The following is a 22,345-nucleotide window of genomic DNA, read 5'->3' as shown; positions in this document are numbered from 1 at the left end:
GAGTTCAGCCCAGATGTCATCACACCTTCCAGGACACAGGATCCACCCAACAGAAGTGGTGGAACTAAGTGAAGGTTCCTGGGAACTCAAGACCACTTGTCTCCAAGTGCCAACTGTGACCAGTTGGAGAATCGCACAGAAGTCCCTGTAAACTGCTAGAACATTAGCGGCCTACACGCAGCCACTAATACTTTTATTAAACTGGCTCCGCGCTCCGAACTTCATTTCTTCTCAAATGTGAGATTCTATTTGCAAAGTTGTACAGGCAAGGAATTTGATTAATGTAAAGTCTGTTTTTGCAAATGTCTCCCAAGACCAGTTGCCAGAAATGTTGGAAAAGAGACCTGCGCCCAGGAGGAGCGGGAGTCCTCTGCATCCACCCGTCTCGGGGGGCCAGTCACCAAATCAGCCCACTGGAGCGCATGCATGCATGCGCGCGTGCACACACACACACACACACACACACACACACACACACGCACACACACACGCCGGGGCTCCCAGACCTGCTTTCACAGCACAAATAGTCGAGTCCTCAGGACCCGATCGTGTGGCCCACAAAGCTGGAAATATTTACTCTCTGGCTCCTTACAGAAAAGGTTAGCTGAGCCCTGCTCTAAATCACAGGGGGATTGGCCTGTGAGAGAGCTGTGTTCCTGTCATATGTGCTGTGACAACCCTCCCTTCCAACTGCCCACCTGCAGCCCCTTCACCTAAGACGAGCACTCTCCCAGCACAGAACAAAGGCTGGCTGCCACCTCCTGGACCACTGTGGCTTCATGTTTTCTTCCCACAAGCAATCCTCCCTCCCAGTGCGCTGAGCAGGGACGCTGCCTCTTGGAGCTGGCCCAGCCTCACAGCCTCCTCTGAGTCTGCAGGAGCCCTGGGAGGGCAGAGGCTGTCTACAGTTTGACATCAGGGTGTGTTCCACGTCAATCTAAAGGGAGGTTCCCAGGCAAACAGCTCGGGGCCCAAGGGCCCCTGAGTGGTTCCTTCCTAACTGACACAGGCATCGCTCCTCACACCTGTTGCCACCCTCAGCCGCTGGCCAGGGAGCCGCCATGCCTTACCTCCACAGGGCCCCAGGACCCCAGAAGCAGCCGGCTCCCGGACACGCCCGAGGCATCCACTCCTCAGGCCAGAGCTTCGAGCAGCTGAGGCAGGACTGCCTGCAAAAGGGGATCCTCTTCCAGGATGCCGACTTCCCGGCTAATAACACCTCTCTCTTCTACAGCGAGAGGCCCCAGATCCCTTTTGAGTGGAAGCGGCCAGGGGTGAGTGCAGCGGGAGGGGTGTGCAAGGAGAGGAGGGGCTGGGAGGGTGGGCGCTGTGGAGAGGCTGCGCAGTTTGAAGGTGGGAATGGCCCACAGGGCCACACCAGCAGCGTGGGAAGGGGACCGGGTGTACGCAGGGCAACTGGCTGCACCCCACCCCAGCTCTGAGTCCCACCAGGGCCAGACCGGAGTCAGAGAGGCTTTCGTCAGGAGGCAGCGAGTGGGTCACAGCTTTGTGCAGGATGAGTCTCAGCAGATACTCCCTGGTGGAAGCCAGGGGCAAACCTGCAGACATGCTGGGAAGCGGTCAGAACAGCAGCCCCTGTGTGCTAACACCAAGGTGACGCATGTAAAGCACTCGGCGGCTTCTGGCCGAGCTCTGGCTGCCCCCTGGGGTGGCATGCTCACTCAGCAGGTGCTCAGCACATGTGTGAAGCAGGGTTCGCTTCCCACACCACGTGTCCCCTTCCCGGAGGGGCTCCATCAGTCACCAGCTGCAGCCTGGGACACCAGTCAGTAGTAGCCACGCGGCATTAGTCAGCTCCTGGCCTCTGACCGGGCACCACCGGCTCTCACTCCCTCAGGGTGGGTATTGGCCAGGGAGCGGCTCCTTTGGGGACAGGTGGCTATGGGCAAGGAGGGGACAGCAAAGAGTGCTGGCCCCACTCTGCCACTAATGTAACCCATGACTGTGGTCACATCACGTAACCGCCCCATGCCTCAGTCTCCTCGCCTGTCAAATGGGTCAGTAATAACCAATATGGGTCCCATGTCACGTGCACAGACGTTTTCCATAAATGACAGCTACTGTCACTATCACTCTTACTGGCACGATCATCACCATCCTCGTCATTAGCTCCGAGACTCATCTTACATACAAGCGACCCAGGTTCATCATCTCTACCTCCTCTCTGTCTCTCTACATTCAAATACTGTCAGTGTTTTAAAAGGCAGCATGTCTATTTTTAAAAACAAACACAGAAACCTCTGGACTCTTCAGGGTTGAGCCCACAGCACACACCGTTATCCATGCAGTGTGAGCTCTTCATTGCTAGTTCCTGTTGTAGGCCGAGTGCATGCGCTCCCCTCCATGCCACACTGCCCTGGCTCCTGTGCTTCTGGCTCTCCAGTGTTTTCCTGAGTTTCACAAGGCCATCACGGACACTAAGCCTTCCTTCTGAGGAATTCCAATAGCTTCTTCCCTCCTAACTGGTCTCACTGCCTCCAGTCTTAGCCCATGAACCACCCCTCACCCCTCCAGGGCGCCCTGCTCAGCCACCCCTCACCCTGTGCCCCATCCTCAGGGCCCTGCTCCCTCAGCACCCCGTCCCTGGCCCCTTCCACCTGCATGCTTTGTCCCTCTGGGAGGCCCTCGCTGGGACACTTGGACCCTGCTCAGTGGCCTCTGCGTGGAGCCTACCTTATCCCCCAAGAGCCCTCAGGGGTTCTATTTTACCATGGAGGTGGTTTTTCTACAACAGTCTGTGTGGCTCCTGAGTCCTGCCTTAGAGCCGTGTTTTGGAGCCACAGCTCATTTATCCTGTAGTCCACTGTGCCCTCAGCTTCATACACCATCTGGTGCGTCCAAATCAGTGGGGACAGCCAACAGTTACTATGGCCCAGGTGACATTAGCTTTCAACCAGGATTATGTCAATCCCAAATGACCCTAAGAGAGGGGCATTGTTATATCCCATTCTCCCTGGAGGTCACTGTCACATGACTAGGGCATGGGGGTGCCGGGGTTCTCCCCTGCCTCTGGAGGGCTGATGGGGGCGTTGCTCTCATTGCCCTGAAAGCAAAGTGTGCTTCTTAGCAGGGCACGCAGGGGCTGAGCCCACCTTGGGCAGCCCTACCCGGCCCTCTGCCTCATCCTGCAGGCAGAAAACGGCACCTCCACCCGCCTGGAGACCATGCCTCTTACAACTAACTGACCTTCTCCCCACCACCCCCTCTTCAACCTGCAGCATGTGATCACGTACTGGGGTGCTCGGAGGACCAACACCTGCGGATGGGAGGGCACGATTGGACAGAAGGAGCTGTGGGTTGTGGCATGGCCCCAGGAAGGCCTCAGCCAGCGCACGGTGCACTCTGCAGCTGGGATGGTCCCTGAGAGTCCTCTGTGTTGGCGTGACAGGCCTCCCGCTTTCCAAGGCAGGAAGGCACCTCACGTTGCATTCTACACGGCCAGCTCCTGGCTTCCAGTTCATCCTGCAGCCCCCAGCTCCCTTCCTCTTTGCCAAAACTGGAGTTTCTCCAAGACCAAAGCTCGACACACATAGGCCATGGTGGAGAACAGCTTTGTCCCCATTCCCTGAGGTCTTTCTCCTGGAACGAGGGCCCCCAGGGCCCCCAAGGGAGTCCAGGGTCCCAACTCTCAGCTCTGGGAGGTGGTCATCCTTACTCTCCATCTCCTCTCAATGAGACCACAAATGGTGGGTGAGGCCCATGGTACACTAGGTCTCCACCCTCCTCCCTCCACTGAGGCTCATGTGTCATGACTCAGGTCTACAGGGCAGCCTGCCGTCCTTGTGGACATGCTTTCAGAATCTGTTCTGCCCTTTGCTTTGCCTGCAGCTGCACTTGTCCCCTCCACCCTGTTCCCAGACACACACCTCCATCTCTTTCCTACTGGGGGCTCGAGGCTTTATATTGTGTCTTACAGACTGGGAAATCGGGGCAAGGTGTGGGGGCGGGCACTGAGGTTCGCTTGCCACAGGGAAGTGTCAGCGTGCCGGTGTCCCTCAAGGCCCCTGGGGCTCTGGTGCTGTCTGCATGGCTGGCCCCACGTCCGTGTGCTTGTTCCGGCAGCAAGTGCCAACTGCCCAGTGGGACCATGGGGTGGGGTGCCCTCCTAGCACCACCTTCTTGTCAAACACAGCTGTGCTTGAGGGCGGGGAGAGGCTCAAGAGCAGGAGTCAGGGGGTGTCACAGGGCGGGGCACAGCCAGCCGGGCCCTCCAGGGATCCCAGGGCAGGAGTGCACTGAGGGGGGTACGCTGGGGGCTTGGCTCTGTGTGGCTCCACCAGTCCCCCAGAGGCTGCTGGCTGCTGCGGGACACGCACTGTGTCCCCATGTGACGCAATAGCCCTGGGGACACTGGGATAAGCACACAGCTATTGATGGCTGGGCCCAGCCTCTCCAACCTTGTTAGAAATATGGCTTTTCCCTTTTGATATTAATTACTTAGTAGAGAAAACTCCGAGATGGGCTCAGCCTGGCTGTGCACGCTGAACAGAACAGGCCCTGAAAGCCAGCACCCAGGAGCAGAGGGTGGGTCCTCCGTCCTCCAGGAGAGCCACCTGGTGGTGCCCAGGCCCCCTTCCTCCCGGTCGACAAGGGGCGGGCTGGGTTCACTTCAGGTTTGTCGAGGCCCCTCTGATCTTCTTGTCATAAGGCTGTAGTTTCAGGTAACCCTCGCCCTCAAGCCCCCAAACAGCATTTCACATGAACAAACATTCCTCCAGGCCCCACACGCGTGTGCAGGACCCCCAGGGACGAACGCAGTGCACCCAGAGTACATATACAACCAGCATACACATGGGTCATGCATGTGGGCACGCATGTGCCACTACGCAAGTCACACGCATTTAGCATGGGGGGCCCACATGTGTCAGTGTGCACTGCTACGTGGCACACGGGTGTGTAACCCTCACCACTGCACAGCTGCCCCCTCAGCACACACGTACACGAACGCCCATTATTGGTGCACAGACGCACCAACTCACAAAAATGCTAGACAGATGGGGCGTCAGTCACATATCCGAGGCTATCGCCAGATTATACCTGATGGCGAATTTGTGTTCACTTGGTGATGATTACTGAGTTTTCTCCTTTTTCTCCATCAATCCACAGTTTGATGCAATTTCATAAAACTCTCCTGGACAAAAACAACCAATAGGCAGATGGGAGCGGGGCGGCGGAGGCAGCTGCCGCGCAGTTGGTGAGGGTGTGGGAGGGGATGGACAGCGAGGGGCGAGGAGGCGGCCGCCTCGCCCACAGCCCATGCCACTGGCACAGCCTGCTGGGCAGGGATCTGCCGGCCTTCAGAGTGTATTTCACATCCCAGGTAGGGACGAGTAGCCATGGCCCCAGGAGCATTGCTCGTTAGGGCCCTAGCGCGGGGCTGGGCCATGCAGGGAGGGCTGTGGGGACTCCCTGTGCCCTGACCTTCAGCCGACATCCCCTCATGTTAGGGACTAGGATGACCTCATTAAGACACCCAGGCTCCCGGCACCGAGGGTGGGAATGCCAGGGGCCACACTCAGGGTGTCGGTCGGACCTCTGCCAAGCCTGGCTCTGTGCGCACCCAGAATGCTCCTGGCTGAGTTTGCTGGAATCCATTAAACGCTAACAGCCCCACCAGTGCTGTCTGGGCAGATGCTTCCGGGTCCACCCTCCACGGGGCTGCTCTCCCTGGAGGCCCCAAACACAGCACCATCATCTCACACTGAAGCTCTGGGCCTGGGAAGGCCCCCCGCCCCCACCCTTCAAGAACTCACTATCCTCCCTGATTCTCTGGGGCACAGACCAGGGCGCAAGCGGGGCCTGCTGAGCTTGAGGACACAGTTCAGGGCGCAGCCGTGGGGAGTGCCCTGTGGGGAGTTTCTGGAAGTAGGTGGGCAAGCCCTTCCCTTGCCCTGCACTCAGGTCCAGTTGAAATGGTCAGGTGTCTGCCGTGTGCCAGAACTCTCTCTACATCTCATGCTTTACTGCTTTCTCTCCGTGGACCTTCACACGACACCCTGCTCAACTGTCTTCTCCCCCAGGCCCTCCCTGACCACGCTGGCTAAAGCAGCAGCCCCATGCCATCACTCTGTCCCAGCACGTCTCCTCCGGAACTCGTGTGTCTGTTCCCTGGTTATGGCCAGGCACTCGGCAGGGGTGCGCTTCTGTCTCGTTCTTTGCTGTGGTCTGTGTCAGAAATGTGTCAGGAACGGAGCCTGGTGCCTCCAAACAATGGAAAGATTACATGGATTTTGTATAATCACTTTCAAATACTTTTTTGTTAATGTTTTAGACTTATCCTTTCATATTATAATATATTAATCTATACCGATGATTGTATCATGTACCTATAATATATATGACTATATATAACGCACTTTTGTGAAATTATGTGAGATACATATACACCCGTCTCTTACTATATAGTATATATATATATATATATATATATATATATATATAAAATTGGACCTAAATGCATGTTTTGAAAAAAGGAAGAAGCTGGGTGGCCCGAGTGGGAATTTGTCCTTATCCTGGGTACCAGGCTGTGTGTGTCACCTCAGTTTGAGACGAGGGCTTTGAAGCCCCCCGAGGCACAACGCCCAGGAGTGGGGAGCCAGAACCAGAAGCCGGGACCCCCGACTCCAAGCCCAGGGCCTGGCTGACATCCAATCTGCAGCCAGCTGTGGAGGAACTCAGGCTAGAGCGCGGCACCAAAGGGCTGCTCAGAAGGCAGGACCTCTCCCCAGGGGCCGTGGTCTACCACACAAGGCCCAGGATTATGGGCACAGCCACGGTCACCTTTCACCTCCTCATATCCCTCCATGAGGACCAAATCAAACACAGGAAAGCAGCCCTGTGCTCCAAGAAAGGAGAGAGACCCTGAGCCTGCCCCATCCTGCTGGCCCATGAAGCAATGGGTCCACTGCATTAATACTCTTGTTCTTCTAGGAAATAGTGAAAAACCCAGAGTTCATTCTTGGAGGGGCCACCAGGACTGATATCTGCCAGGGGGAGCTGGGTAAGTGTGAGTGGAGAGAGCATGGGGTGGCTGGGTTGGACGGAGCAGACCGGCCCGGGGCGAGGGGCAACACACAGGACCCCTGGGGCTGGGGACCTTCCCTGCTATCCCCCTCTGCTCCTCCCTCCGTCCCTCCCACACCCCAACCCCCAGTCCACCTGTCTACTCTGGTGGAATGGGGCCCGGTAATATCCAGCCAGTTCCCTGGCAGTGGATGGGCCTGTGCTTGGGGCTCACAGCCCAGAAGTTTGCGGGGAACGGAGACACCGAGCAGTGCTGGCCCGGCTCCCCTACAACACAACACAGCGAATATCGGCTATACCAGTGCAGCCACCAGCTCGGCACCATCAGCACAATGCCATGTTCCATCTACCTAGCTACCCTCCCAATTTTACAGATGAGAAACCGAAACTGAGGAGCTCTGAGGGCTTGGTCCAGAGGTTCGGAGTGATAGACAGAGTGAGGATCCAAACTGGCTCTTCACTGCTCTGCCACGCTGCCTCTCAGGGGCTCATACTTTGGGGGAACTCTCAGAACCCAATCTCCTTTGTGCAATCAGCCTGAGGGTGCCCCCAAGACAGTTAAGTTGGGTCCTGCATTTCAGGATTCAGTCCAACGCTGGGCCGGGTTTACCTTCATTCTATCTATGAAGGGAGAGAGAGAGAGAGACAGAGAGAGAGAGAGAGAGAGAGAGAGAGACCTAAAAAAATTCCAGTGGAACCAACCAGAGGGAATGGACCCCTGCAAGTCTGTGCAGACCCCGAGCTGCTTACGGCTGCTTACGAGCTGCTTACGGCTGCTTACGGCTGCTTACGGCTGCTTACGAGCTGCTTACGGCTGCTACCTACATGGGCCATGCTGCTACCTCCATGCCCACTGACTGTGCTGCCCTAAACACGAACCCAAAAGGCACAAACCTACAGTAACAACCATTGATAGACAAAGAGCAGGCTAGACGATAGACACACAGATGATAGAATTATAATTCTAGAATAACTTTGACTTTTTAAAAAAATTGACATTCAGATTGGTCTTTACTTCCTGAGATTCTCCCCCACTCACCCTACAACTCCCCTCTTCTTCTGCCTTCCCTCACACCCCCATCTCTACATTGCTATTTAATGGGAAACCGTTGTACCGGTCCTTCGTTTTGCAGTTTAGTTTGGGTAGGTTTTACATTGGTGAAACATTTATTTGGAATGACAGCCTTATATTTTACCTTAGTTGGTGGCTGCTTATAAATATTATTTTGTAACTCAAAATTTATTACATCCCAATACTGTAGTAACAGAAGTATACATTTTGAAAGATAAGAATGAAATGGACAGCCGTGAGCCTGCCACCCAAAATAAGAACTACAAAGCGACACACACCGTGCGGGTCTGTCCCCGATAGTGGTCCCCTGCAGGCTAGCATCCACACCCAGTTGTCCAACAAACTGAACTTCAGGCCGTCCCCTCCGCTGCACAGCGCTGGGCGTGGGCTGGCCAGTCCCACCCATCAGCCCCCATCAACAGCAATCTTGTTTTGTTGCTGAGGTTTTCCTTTGGTTTCCATCGTGTACATAACACAGCCTCTGAACTCCGCCCTTCACCAGCTCAGAGCATCCTGTCTGAGTAGACATGACTGCTGCACTCTCAGGTCAGGGACAGAAACACTTTCCTGCATGTGGCAACACTGTGAGTGGAAGAAGCTAGTGGAGGAGGCCAGCCCACAGCGGGGCCGGGGCCTGGCCACCCTGCAGCTCAAAGCAGGGACCAGCAGTAGGGAGGCGCTCGGTAAGGCTCGCTAAACACGTGGTCCCAAAGTCTCCTGCCATTGTCCCTTCCTATCCCCGTCTCCCCAAACCCGGCCTCCAGCTAGGAACCAGTGTCACACGGTTGCTGGTGACACCCTAGGGAAAGTGGAGTGACTCTGGGTAGCTTTCCTGCTGCTGGACCCACCTGAGTCTCTGTTGTCAATGCACGACCACCGGGAAGAAGTCGAGTAACAGTGTCCCCATGCAGTGGCACACGGTACTTTCTGAGGCAGCCAAGTGAGGGCGATGGGGCCTCTAGTTCCAACGATGGTGGTGTGGTCTCTTCACGCAGGAGGTCTGGGGTACGTGGTGCGGTCCTGTCCCTTACGTGGACGCTCCAATGACCTTCTCACACCGACCTCAGGGGCAGCACCGGAAACGCTGCCGGGCCACCTGCGGGCCTCCTCCCACCCTCGCTGAGTGCCCATGGCTGCATCCGGAGGTCTCGACAACACACACAAAACGATGATACTCAACTTTACTTTTTAGTTTTTTTCTAATGTGTGTTTACATGGAGACACACTGGGGAGATAGGTACATTAGTCGGCCAATCTCTAAAATCCAAGATAATTGGACACAAACGCCCTCAGTGACACCATGACCTGCCCCTAAAGCAAGACTGGGTTGGGAGGTGTCAGTCCCAGAAAGGCAGTGCAGGGGACAGAGCTCACCTGGCCACACTGTCACTGACACTGCAGCCTCGGTTCCCTGGGCGGGAAGTCGCTGGGACTTCCCAGAGCTGACGCATCCGGAGCCTGTCTGACAGCCGAGTCAGCTCGTCCTGTAGCACTGCCAACACGGGGACAGCTCTTTCTGACAAACTGGGCAGAAGAGGTGCAAAGGGAGGCAGAGCTCAGGACGCAGGTATTTGTCGGTAGGCTGTCCGTGAAACAGAAAAGATGTGGCCATAGGGGGTGCCCCTCATGTCCTTCTGGCTTATGTGTTCCCCGTTTGCTGTGAGTAAGTGATGGAAAGCGTGATTTATGGCTTCCATGTTGCAGGCGACTGCTGGCTGCTGGCTGCCATCGCCTCCCTTACGCTGAACCAGAAAGCACTCGCTAGAGTCGTCCCCCAGGACCAGAGCTTCGGCCCAGGTTATGCTGGGATATTCCATTTCCAGGTAAGCGGGAGCCCGACCAGTGGACTTGCCTCCCTGGGGCCCAGCGTGATGCCAGCCTCTAGGTAACCCCGGAGAGAACGCGGCCCTACCTGTGTGGGAGCGGCGTCCCAGCCGTGTGCCACACTTCGCTCTACCGTGGATGACCGCCAGAAGTCCTGGGGCAGAGCAGGCATTGTAAGGCGGGCCCTCTCGGAAAGTACAGAGTAAAACAAGTGATGTTTGGGCAAACCTGGAGGTCCATTTGTTAAGGGTGCTTTAAGCATACATGGCCTAAAATGATTTATTCCTCTCAGGAACTGGATTATATCTCATAAACTGAAGAAATATAGATTTGGAGACATGAGTGTGTGTAAAAAATAAAAACTGAGCGAAGTACAGAGACATCAGATCCTGGGACCCCTTGGAGGACACAGGACAGAGCCACGTGGGGCGAGGGCTGCCCTGCTTCCTTCTGCTTCTTGGTCTCCCTTCTCCCCTCCCTTATCCACTCTTTCCTTCACCCTGGCCCTCCAAGCCAGCCACTCGAAGGCCAGCCCTGAGCGCCCCCAAGGCTGCTCCTGCTTCAGGAAGATCTGAGACCCAGGTCTGGCCTTTAAACACCTGCCCCCAAGAAGGCATGAGGTGACAGGTGTTGGAAGGGTGAAGCCCCGCTGGGAAGCCCAGCTAGGGCAGGTGACAGCATCCCCACACTGTGCTCCCCCCACACACATGCCACTGTGGCTCGTCACCCACAGCTGGGGGCTCTAGTTCTTAAAACACACACAACCCCTACCAGGGCCCAGCTGGCCCGTCTGACCGGGGTTGATTGCTGACACAGACACTCAGGACGCCCCAGCAAGGTTGCCAGTAAATGCGCCAGCTCCTCCTCTGACTCTTCTTACCTTAGCTTGCTCGGGCCGGCTGAAAGAGCAGGAATACACATATATACTTGTGCACACACACGCATGTGCTCACATGCACACACACACTCGTGCAAACACATGCCCATGCTCACACATGCGCACATATGCATACATGAGCACAAACATACGTGCACACACACTCCCCTCACACCTGCACTGCCTCACTACAGCCTCTCTGTGTGAATGGCTGAAAAATCAGTCTTAGACGCTTGACGTTTCTCCTCCCTCCGGGTGAAGAGAGGACGCAAGGTGAAGAAGCAGCCGAGAGAGAGCTGGAATCTGGGTGGGAGACAGGAGCAGAGGCCCGCCCAGCCACCCGGTGCGCGTGGGAGAAGGGCCCATTCAGGGCGCCCGCGAGTGTCCACATGTGGCCCTGTCCTGCTCCCCTGGCCACTGGGGTGACACTAAGTCTTCGAGCTGATGTCAGGGGTTGGGTTGGCTGCTTGGCACAGAGTCCTGGTGGCCCCGTGGGGGAAGCCATATGTGATGTGCCTCCAGACCAGAAGGAGGAAAAGCAACTGATGGGGCTCCCGTGGGACTCACCCCTTGTTTCCGTCTCCGCCCCGGCAACAGTTCTGGCAGCACAGCGAGTGGCTGGACGTGGTGATCGATGACCGACTGCCCACCTTCAGGGACCGCCTGGTCTTCCTGCACTCAGCCGACCACAACGAGTTCTGGAGCGCCCTGCTGGAGAAAGCCTACGCCAAGTGAGTGTCGCACGGTGGCAGGCCCTGCTGGGGCCCGGCTCCATCCTGGGGCCTTTCCATGCAGCTTCTGTGGGTCCACGGCGGGGCTCAGGGTTCCCAGATGGGCACGGCAGCATGGGCATGAGCCACCAGAACAGGTTCCTGTCAGGGCCTAGTGGTCACCATGGCCCTGCTAGCCCTGCGTCAGGAAACTGGCTTTTGGAATTGCTGGGAGGGTAAGCAGAGGGAAACACTAGGTGTGTTGAGAACACCTGGTTCTCCCGACTTCCCGCCAAACACTGTCACAGTTCAAACATCAGGGCTATGCCACCTGGATAGTAACATCAATTTTTTTCCTTTCAGAATGCTCCTTTTTTCACTTAAAAAAAATTGTGGTAAAATGTACCATCTTAACCATTTTTAAGTGGACAGCTCAGTGGCATTAAGTGCATTCACACTGTTGTGCTACCATCCCCTCCATCACCTCCAGGACTCTTCATCTGGAGAAACTGAACTCTGTCCCCATTAACCACTAAGCCCCCATCCAGCGCCTGGCTCCCACCTTCTACTTTCTGTCCCCATGAGTTTGGCAAGTCTAGGAACCTCATGTGGGTAGAACCAAGACAGACATTTTTGTCCTCAGGTCCCTGGGCATCTTGATTTCCAGCCCATTGGCTTGTCAGTAAAAGGCCACAATGGCTGGAGTCCTGTGCTCTGGTAGCTGCAGAGATGACCCGAGAGTTCTTCTCAGGCTCAACTTGGATCTTCAAGCTGTGGGAATCTTGTCCTCAGAGGCAGGGACCAGGGACCTCCACGTGGGGCGTCCAAGTAACAAAATAAAATGAAGGCCAACTGGGATTCAGCTGACCCCAAAATCAGTAGGATGGGACTCAAGCCATAAAAGAAGACCCAAGGGTGCACCCCTTGCCCACCCAGCTCTGTGGACAGGCTGGAGGTGGGCAAAGGGCCACTCCTTCCAGGCACAGCAGGGAAAACCAGCCCCATCTCTGCCCTGTGGGGAGTCACCCCCCAAAAGGGGACCTCGGCAGGACCCTCTCTAGGGCTACCCCTGTGCTGGGCGGGGGGTGGCTTCATTCTCAGTGAGTACAGCACAAGGAAACACTCCCCTGCAATTGTGGGAAAGGCTTGGGCCAAGAAATTCAGCCAGCGGGATTCAATGGCATGTGAAGGGTTAAGCCTTTCCCTAGGAGAGAAGAGTAAAGAATAGGTTTTCTAAAAAGAAAGTCTTTGTTTATTTCTTAGTCATTAAGAGAGGCCAACAATAGTTGAGGGGACACCCCACCAAAATTGATGTACAGATGACAGATGAGCCCACGCCATTGGTCATTAGGACATTGCAAATTCAAGAAGAATGAGACATTACTACACAGTGTAGTACCAATTGTTCACAAGGACGTGGAGTAACAGGGACCTGCATTCATTGCTGATGGGAATGCAAAGTGATGCAGCCATAATGGAAGATAGCTTGACTGCTTCTTTCAAAACTAAATATGGTCTTCCCGAGTGATCTAGCAATTGCTCCCCTTGGTGAATGAGTTTGGTAAAAACTCATGTCCACACAAAAACCTGCACACAAATGCTTATAGCAGCTTTATTCATGATTGCCCCAAACTGGAAGCAGTCAAGATGAATTGATGAACAAAACTGTGCTACATCCAGACGATGGCCTATTGTTCAGTAATAAAGAGAAATGAACTACCAAGGCTTGAAAAGACATGGATGAATCTTAATGCACATTGCTAAATGAAAAGAGCCAATGGGAAAGCTATACACTGTGTGTTTCCAACTATGATGCATTCTGGAAGAGGCAAAACAATGGAGACAGTAAAAGATTAGTGGTTGCAGGGGTTGAGATGAGGGGGCGGGGGTGTAGGTGGAGCACAGGGGACTTTTTTAGGGCCGTGGAACTACTCTGTATGACACTGCAATGGTGAATACATGACACCATGCAGGTCCCAAACCCACAGAACTTTACAGCACAAAGAGTGAATCTCCTTACATGCAAATTTAAGAAGTCGTTTTGGAGGACGGGGAATCCAGGACGAAATGCAGTCTGTGACGAAATAATCTAACTGTATTACAAACCTGTGGGACCAACTCACTGAAGGGCAGGAGTGAAGGTGCTGTCCTAGGTGACTGTGGAAATGAACTCAGGCTGTAAAAACAAAAGCAGGAGAAATTGTCCATAAGCACTGTGCTTTCGTAGGTGAAGTTGTTCCCCGTACGGGTACAGGACAACAATTCTGACACCACCATACAGATACGCTGAATTGAACAAGGAAGTCAATGGTTGGCGGCTGGTGGGAACCACGTGTCTCACTGTTGGAGTGAAGGGTAACAGAGAAGCAAAGGGAGGAGACTAGAACAATGCTTGTGGTCATGCGTTAGACGTGGAGACATCAGCCTGAACTCATGTTCAGTTTAACAGAAATGGTTACATACAGATATGTGTATACACACATGGATTAGTATACACACATATATGTCCTTGCTTTGTCAGCTGGCAGGACCTAGAAGCCATGACAAACTAAAGCCACAAGCACTCCCACCTCTCGGTCTTGGGCTCTAACACCATCCTCCAATAAAGGAACCAGAGCTCCTTGGAGATAAGGCTGATTCTGGGGCAGGAAATCTATAAGAGGGGCCCACAGTATCTTGTAGTACCAGAAAGTGTAACATGCTTTAAACACACACACACGCACACTCTCTCTCTCTCATGTGCACACGTGCACACATACACATGCACTGATGGGGTCATTTCAAAGGGACACAGAAGCCAACAAAAGGACATGAAAATAGCCAAAGCTGGAACAAGCTGAGCAACAAAATAAGTGAGGTAGTACTGGGCTATAAACCAAAGTATAAGATAAACCCACGAGTCCGTGCTGATATAAATAAGTGACGAATAAATGAATGGGGGAGAAGAGACAAACCTCCCAGTAGAAGAATTCCATGTAATTTATGTAGACTCTCTGGCCTTAGGGAGGGTAGCCTAGCCCCCCACTCCTTAAGTGCGGGCTGCACATAGTGACACGCTTCCAAAGAGGACAGTGTGGAGGGGAGATGGAGAGGAATTGACAGTGGAGAAACCTGACAGACACGACCTTGTCCAGGTGATCAAGGTCAACATCACAGCGATAAGCCATGACGTCAGTATGTACCCTGATATGATGTCATGAGAAGGGCACTTTAGCTCTGTGGTCTTTCTCCCCAAAACCCAGGACCCCTGTCTAATCATGAGAAAAAACAGCAGATGGTCCTCCTCAGAACTGTCCCAGTTATCACAACAAGGCGAGTCTGGGAAGCTGTCACAGCCACAAGTTGCTGAGGAGACCTGAGGGCTCAATGCCAGGTGGAACCCTAGACGGGATCATGGGACAGAAAACATATTAGGTAAAAACTAAGGAAAGCTGCGTGACGTACAGACTTTAAAGAATGATGATGAGTTGGTTCAGTCACTGACAAATGTGCCTCAGTAGCGCTCAGTAGGTGCTCAGTAGCGGGACACAGGTGAAGGCACGTGGGAACTCTGTGTGCCAGTCAAGAATTTTTCTATTATCTAAGGCTTCCAAATGGAAAGTTTACTTTACAAATGAAGTGGAGTTTGTGTATATATGTCAACAAACTCATACTAATAAACACATGACTATAAGAAAAATGTTTGGGAGTACATGAGGCCAGAAAGAAAGAGAAAGGACCTCAACTCTCTCGCAGTCTACGTACAGCTAACAGCTTTGTGGTCAGGCCCTGTGCGCCTGCGGAGAGAGACTCACTGAACCCTCACAGCAGCCCTAGAGGCAGAGTACAACCAGCGCGTTCTGCAAATTAGGAAACTAAAGCACTAAATGAGTGTGGGGACAGAGCCAGGAGTGCAGTTTTCCAGGCTCGGCCTCACATAGAAAGGTGCTGGCTCAGGTAGTAAATGGCCATCAACTGTGATTGGATGGCCAGCAGCTGTGGCTAGTTGGCCGTCCGCTGTAACCAGTGAGCCATTGGCCACTAATATAACTGCTGTGGCTACGCTAGCAGCAAATGGGGGGCTAGCGAGAAGATGGTGGCTGAGCTAGCAAGAGCGGAGTGTGGATTGCGGATTGCAGAGAAGTGGACGGCAGGTCACGGATCGTGTGGCTCCTGCTCCCTGTGTCTCCAACCCAGCCTCCAGTGAGAATATAGTGGCGTGACTCCCCTACCTATGGCTCCGTGGGTGTTCCTTTTTGGCCTCACCACATCCTGCATTCTTATGTGGGGAGCGGGACCAGTGACCCCCGCAGGCCACCCTGCATAACAATGAGTTGTCCCAAGATCACTGCAGACTGGCCTTTGAACCTGCAGCCAGTTGGGGACCAGGGTCCACACCACTGGGTCCGCTGCCTCTCACGGAGGGTTTTTGTTTCCTCCGAGCTCCAAGCAAACCCTGTGGCACTTCCCGTCCTCCTTCCACAGCCGCCAGCCAGGGAAGCCCTGAGAGGTGATGCTCACGTGGTTGGAAGTTAGACAACTGGCCGAGAGCGCCACGTGGTGGCCTTCCTCGTCCCCTGCAGCCGTCTCCCACTTTCTTGCAGGCTGAACGGGAGCTATGAGGCGCTGAAGGGAGGTAGCGCCCTGGAGGCCATGGAGGACTTCACCAGGGGCGTAGCAGAGACCTTCGTGACTAAGGAGGCTCCGGAGAACTTGTACGAGATTCTAGAGAAGGCCTTGAAGAGGGGCTGTCTGGTGGGCTGCTCCATCGATGTAAGTCGCTCGCGTTCCAGGTGCTGCGCTGGGGCCGGGGGTCTGAGCCAGTGCCCTGGCCACACCCAAGGAGGGGCATGACTTTTGGGGGGGGGCGGGGGTCAGTGTTTATTTTAATTAAAGCAAGAGTTTCTGTTTAATGTTTTTCAAGTTGAAAGGTAAGACACACTTGCTGTACCAGGTGTATGAACAGTCCTGAGATACCTAAAGGCACACATCCGCCTCCCTCCCTCAGCACCAGGCCTGTGACGCCTGGCCTGTGCGCCTCACACTCTCCACGCTCGTACAACAGGCACGCGCACAGGTACACGAGCACGGGGCAGGTTGCATTTCACTAAATGGAATCTTACCACGGACTTTTTTCTGAAAGTTGTTTATTTCGCTTCATATATCATGAAAAAATAATCAGTAGATAGAAATCTAACAGCATTTACAGTTTTTTCTTGTGAGTACAAGCACACACACAGAATTTTACCTCTTCTATTTTTGAAACATATTCAAATTTTCGATTTCCTGTTCGACTAACCTTGAGACTTCATTCTTTGTTTGTAAATTATCCCCCTCCTTTGAGTTTTCCAATTTGTGACATGGAGTTGTACGTGACACTGTTACATGCTTCTTCCATGTGTGTGCCTGTGCTTCTCTCTCATGCTGCTGCATGATGGGACCGTCAAGTTGTTCTGTTTGGGGGCAAAAAAGTGAAGTCATCGCTGGAGTCCGAGCTGCGAATGAGTGTCTCCTCACCGGAAGATACTGGGAATTGCTGAATGTCACTGCAACGTTCTTAGGGCGTCCTGTGTACCCATTTTATATGCCCCAGGCACATGGCCCTCACCTGGAGGAGCAGAAGGGACCAGGCCAGGCGCAGAGCTCAGTCTGGCCAGGTAACAAAGGCTTGACTCACACAGTGGGTCCAACGCTGCTCCTTTCATATTTCAGATCAGAAATGCTGCAGAATCCGAAGCCCGGACGCCTTTCGGTCTTATTAAGGGTCATGCCTACACTGTGACAGGAATTGACCAGGTGGGTGACATAACCCCCTGCTGCCAGGGCACAAGGACAGGCTCAGCAACCATAGTCCCTTCTGCTTGTTTAGCACCACAGTTCAAACCTTACTTTCAGACATTCAGACAATGTCTCATCTAAAGAGGCAGGCTGGAATTCAAAACAGCCAAGCAGGAAAGACAGAAGCATGTGATTCCAGCACAGTACCAAACTTGTTTAGTGGGTGTGAGAACCGGGTCCTCCCTAAATCCAGTCCTGTGATGGTCAGGGTTCTCCAGAGAACAGAAGCAATATGTAGAGAGAGAGATAGTCACAGAGGGAGGGAGGGAGGGAGGGAGGGAGGTTTATTATTATGAGGAATTGGTTCACGTGATGACGGAGGCTGAGAAGTCCTATGATCGCATCTGTAAGCGGGAGACTCAGGACAGCTGGTGGCAGTTCTAGTCCAAGTGTAAAAGCCAGAGAACCAATGATACAAGGCCTAGTCCTAGAGCAGAAGGAACCCAAAGTCCCAGCTCACAGTCTTGCAGGGAGGGAATTGATCCTTCCGTGGCCTCTTCATTCTATTTAGACCTTCATCTGATTAGATGGAGGCCACCGACATTGGGGAGGGCCATCTGCTTTACTCCGTACACTGATTCAAATGCTAATCTCCTCTGGAAACACCTTCACAGACACACCCAGAATAATGTAGAACCAAATATCTGGACCCCTGTGACCCAGTGAAGTGGACCCATAAAATCAGCCATCACAAGGCCTCTTGTCTGCAGCTGTGGTCCAGGGTGGAACTGACCCTGGGGACCCACCTAGCCCCACATGGCAGTACTCTGACTGCCAGGGAGGGAGGACTTGGCGTGGGTGGGGGCTCCCTGAGGGGTGCGTAGGAAGGAGAAGGGAAGAGGATGATGAACGAGGAAGACAAGAAGCCCAGGACTAGACTCGCTCACATTCAAGTCCAATGAACTGCAACAGCCTGGCTTGACCCTGAGGCGGGTCTGAAGCATGGTTTGTAGCGGACACAAGCACCTCTGGTGTCCTCCTATTGCTGCCCACGCTTCGGGTAACACACTCCATAGGAGTGAAGAGTGCAGAAGAAAGCACCTGCCCCCTTGCTCACCGGGGCCATGAACAGAGCAGTCATGGGGGAAAGGTATGTGGATCTCAGATTTGTAGGTACTTGCATTGGCTACTTTCCACCTTCCTCACATGCCCTGCCGATCACTCACCTGAGTAGGCATGTGATTTTTAATTTTAGATCTAAATATTATTCCAAGTAACAACAGAAACGTTCCATCTCCTATGAATCTGGTCAGTTGCTTTTGCTTTCTGTCCTCCGGCAAAGACTTTCCTTTCCTTGCACGTTTCAGTCAGGGAACATATTACATGGTGAGGGGCAAGCCACATCTTGAAGTCCGGAGAAGTTATACCAACTTAAATTATTTTTACACATCAAAAATACAATTTGTGTTAAGTGCATGAGGATAAAATATTCTGAGAGCTAAGATTTCTGGTTCGCTGATGGATAGAGGTATTTTATTTCCACTCTTTTCCTCCACGCTCTTTCTAAAATGGACTGAGGGGAGAACATGGGATTTAGAATACTTAGAAGAGTTTTTGCTTATTGTTGTTTAAATTCCCAGCGTGTGCTTATTTTCATATCATTCATCTGTGAGTAAAATGCTAAAGGTGAAGAAAACGCAATACAGCCATGTACCCCCTAACGACGGGGCAACGTCTGAGAAGTGTGTCATTAGGCGAGTTGTCGTGTGAACATGACAGAGGCACTTACACACCGACATGTTCAGCCTCCTACACACCTTGGTTGCGTGGTATGTCACCATTGTCCATGCGGCCGGCATTGACAGGAATGTCCTTATGGGCACGTGACTCGGCAGTTTCACGAGCACGCTGAGAACCCTACCAGTCGCTGTGCTGGGTGCACACAGACGGGTAACACCTGGCCCTGCCTCGGAGAATCCACTCTAGAGAGAGCTCAGTCATGTGAAGGTTCATGTGGACATACTACAAGGCTACAGTAATCAAAACAGCATGGTACTGGCATAAAAATAGACACATAGATCAATGGAACAGAATAGAGAGTCCAGAAGTAAATCCATGCCTATATGCCCATCTAATCTACGACAATGGAAGCAAGAATGTACGATGGGGTAAAGACAGTCTGTTCAATAAGTGCTGTTGGGAAACCTGGAGAGACACATGCAAGAAAATGAAGCTGGACCACCTCCTCACACCATATACAAAAATAAATTCAAAATGGCTTAAAGACTTAAATGTAAGATCTGAAACCATAAAATATCTTGAAGAAAATATAGGAAGAAACTTCATGGACATTACCCAGAGTAAGATTTTCACTGATATATCCCCTCGCGTGAGGGAAGTAAGAGAAAAAATAAACATGTGGGATTACATCAAACTAAAAAGTTTTTTCACAGCAAAGGAAACCATCAATAAAACAAAAAGGGATCCTACTGAATGGGAAAAGATATTTGCCAATGATATATCTGATAAGGGATTAATATCACAAATCTATAAAAAACTTACTCAACTCAACTCCAAAAAAACAAATAACCCAATTAAAAAATGGGCAGAGGACTTGAGGAGACATTTTTCTAAAAAGGACATACAGAAGGCAAGAAGACATATGAAGAAATGCTCAACCTCACTAACCATCAGAGAAATGCAAATAAAAACACAATGAGATACCATCTCACTCCAGTCAAAATGGCTATTATCAATAAATCAACAAACAACAAATGCTGGCGCGGTTGTGGAGAAAAGGGAACGCTAGTGCACTGTTGGTGGGATTGCAGATTAGTGCAGCCACTATGGAAAACAGTATGGAGGTATCTCAGGAATCTGAAGATAGAACTACCCTATGATCCAGTAATTCCACTCCTAGGCATCTACCCGGAGAAATCCAAAACTCCAATTCAAAAATCTGTATGCACTCCTATGTTTATTGCAGCACTTTACACAATAGCCAAGATATGGAAACAACCAAAATGCCCATCGGTAGATGACTGGATTAAGAAGCTGTGGTACATTTATACAATGGAGTATTACGCAGCCATAAAGAAAAAAGAAATCTTATCATTTGCAACAACATGGATGGATCTAGAGAACATTATGTTAAGTGAAATAAGTCAGAAAGAGAAAGACAAGTACCATATGATCTCACTTATATGCGGAATCTAAAGAAAAGAATATGTGTATGAACTAATCAGAAACAGTTTTGGGGACACAAAAAACCGAGAGTTGTTAGATGGGCGGGGGGGAGGGGGTGGGGGATGGGGGAAGGGTGAAGGGATTGGGGGGCGGCTGGTGACCACAGGATGGCCTCAGGGTTTTTTGAGAATTACTTTGGGGAACTTTTCAATAGTGTTTGGGGATTTTGTTGGTTGTCCGATGGACATGTGTCCTGTTTGGGAGACCACCTCAGGGATGCTGTGGATGCCTGGTCATGGCATTGTACACCAGAGACTGGACATTAATGAATGCCAACTATAATTTTATGTGTATAATGTGATGGCTTGGTGTGAGGTCGGGGTGGTGGGGGAGGGGGGGAGGGGGGTTCACGGTGTGAGGGATGTAAAAATAAAATAAAATAAAATAAAATAAAACTAAAAAACAAAAGATTCATGTGGACTAATTTTTTATGCATCGCAATTCTACTTTATTTCACAATTCTACTTTATTTCCCAGACTCAGCATACCTGTTCTGGGGTGATTCATAACCCATCACTGGCAATGCTAGCCATTATGTTCAACAGGAATTAGGAAGTTCCAAGGGCTAGGAAAGAGCTGATGAGTTTCGGCATGTCTGTAGTTTCTTATAGTCAAGAGGCTTTCAGTAAAGCCCGCTCATGGCTGGAGCTTATAGATGCATTTATCATTTCACATTTCCCCATTGCTTTTCCTTTCCAGGTAAGCTTCCGAGGCCAGAAAATCAGACTCATCAGAGTCCGGAACCCATGGGGCCAGGTCGAGTGGAATGGGTCCTGGAGCGACAGGTCAGTCCCCACCCATCTCTCTGGACCACCCTCCTTCTTACTGTTCGTGGGGTGAGAGGAGCCAGGTTGACTTGTGCACACATGGGGAGGAGGAGCAGTTCGTCTCGATTGTCCGCTGGCTCTTATTCAGGGTCCTATCCTGCTCTGAGCACCTCACTTCAGCCCCCGGGCCTGCCTTGCAGTCAAACTTGGTTCTCAAAGGAGAGTCTTACAGCTGCTCTTCAACTTCCATATAATCATGTTTATGTCAGTGAGTGTATTGTATTAGCGCATCCCCACAGCATGGCGAAAGGCTTGGTATCCAGTCCTGAATAGCTCCGGTGGGCTGTGTGTGTGTGTGTGTGTGTCTGTGTGTGTCTGCGTGTGTGTGCTGTGAGTGTGTGTCTGTGTGTGTCTGTGTGTGTGTGCTGTGAGTGTGTCTGTGTGTGTCTGTGTGTGTGTGGAATTTGTGTGGTGTGTGTGTATGGTGTATGTGAGTGTGTGTGTGGAGTGTGCTTGCATGTGTGTGTACGTATGTGTGTGTCTCTACATGTATGTGTATGTATGCTCATGCGCACTTTGGGTGGGGGAGGGGTGGCAATGAATATTTTTGGTGTGAGAATCCCTGAAACATTGCCAGGTAGGTCACTAGAGGGTTCTCTGTAATGACCACTGACCATTGGCCGTCCCAGTGGCCCAGTAGAGAGAAAGAGGAAGTGGACTAGAAAATTCACCCATTACAGAGCAGTTAACCAGGTTTATTTATTTGGCCTCCAATTGTCAAGAAAGGTCTGCCTTTGCGGTGTGTTCCCTCCTCGTCCCTTGGAGTGGCCCAGGTGCCTGAGATCGGGCATGTTTTGGTGTGCTCCGGAGGGACCCACCCTGAGCTGTCCGTCCCCGACTCCCTCCCCCTCTGCTGGGTCCTCTGCTGCGCCCCCGCCCTCCCACCCACAGCTTATGGGGCTCTGGGAGCCTGCAGTAAGTGTAGAACTGGACTAACACTGCTCCGGTGGTTGTCCTCAGCTCAAAGGCACCAACTCACCAACCACTG

At 52.3% G+C, this 22,345-nt stretch overlaps 1 protein-coding gene across 3 annotated transcripts in view; it reads left to right on the top strand.

Moving 5' to 3' along the window:
• Positions 1-1,061: 1,061 nt before the first annotated feature.
• The window catches only part of CAPN9 (calpain 9), a gene marked incomplete at both ends in the record, with an annotated part of 40,835 nt that continues 19,551 nt past the window's right edge, over positions 1,062-22,345 (top strand). For 2 of the 3 annotated variants that reach the window (XM_081039248.1, XM_081039247.1), the window contains 7 exons: positions 1,062-1,274; positions 6,952-7,021; positions 9,821-9,939; positions 11,415-11,548; positions 16,111-16,279; positions 17,219-17,302; positions 21,230-21,315. In XM_081039248.1, the coding sequence (XP_080895374.1) occupies positions 1,062-1,274; positions 6,952-7,021; positions 9,821-9,939; positions 11,415-11,548; positions 16,111-16,279; positions 17,219-17,302; positions 21,230-21,315 (875 nt within the window). The remainder of the gene's footprint in view (positions 1,275-6,951; positions 7,022-9,820; positions 9,940-11,414; positions 11,549-16,110; positions 16,280-17,218; positions 17,303-21,229; positions 21,316-22,345) is intronic. The other variant, XM_081039249.1, reaches the window with a different exon arrangement.

This window comes from Rhinolophus hipposideros (genome assembly GCF_964194185.1).
Source record: "Rhinolophus hipposideros genome assembly, chromosome: 26".
In the NCBI taxonomy this organism is placed as follows: Eukaryota; Metazoa; Chordata; class Mammalia; order Chiroptera; family Rhinolophidae; genus Rhinolophus; species Rhinolophus hipposideros.
This window is presented reverse-complemented; position numbering and strand designations above follow the sequence as displayed.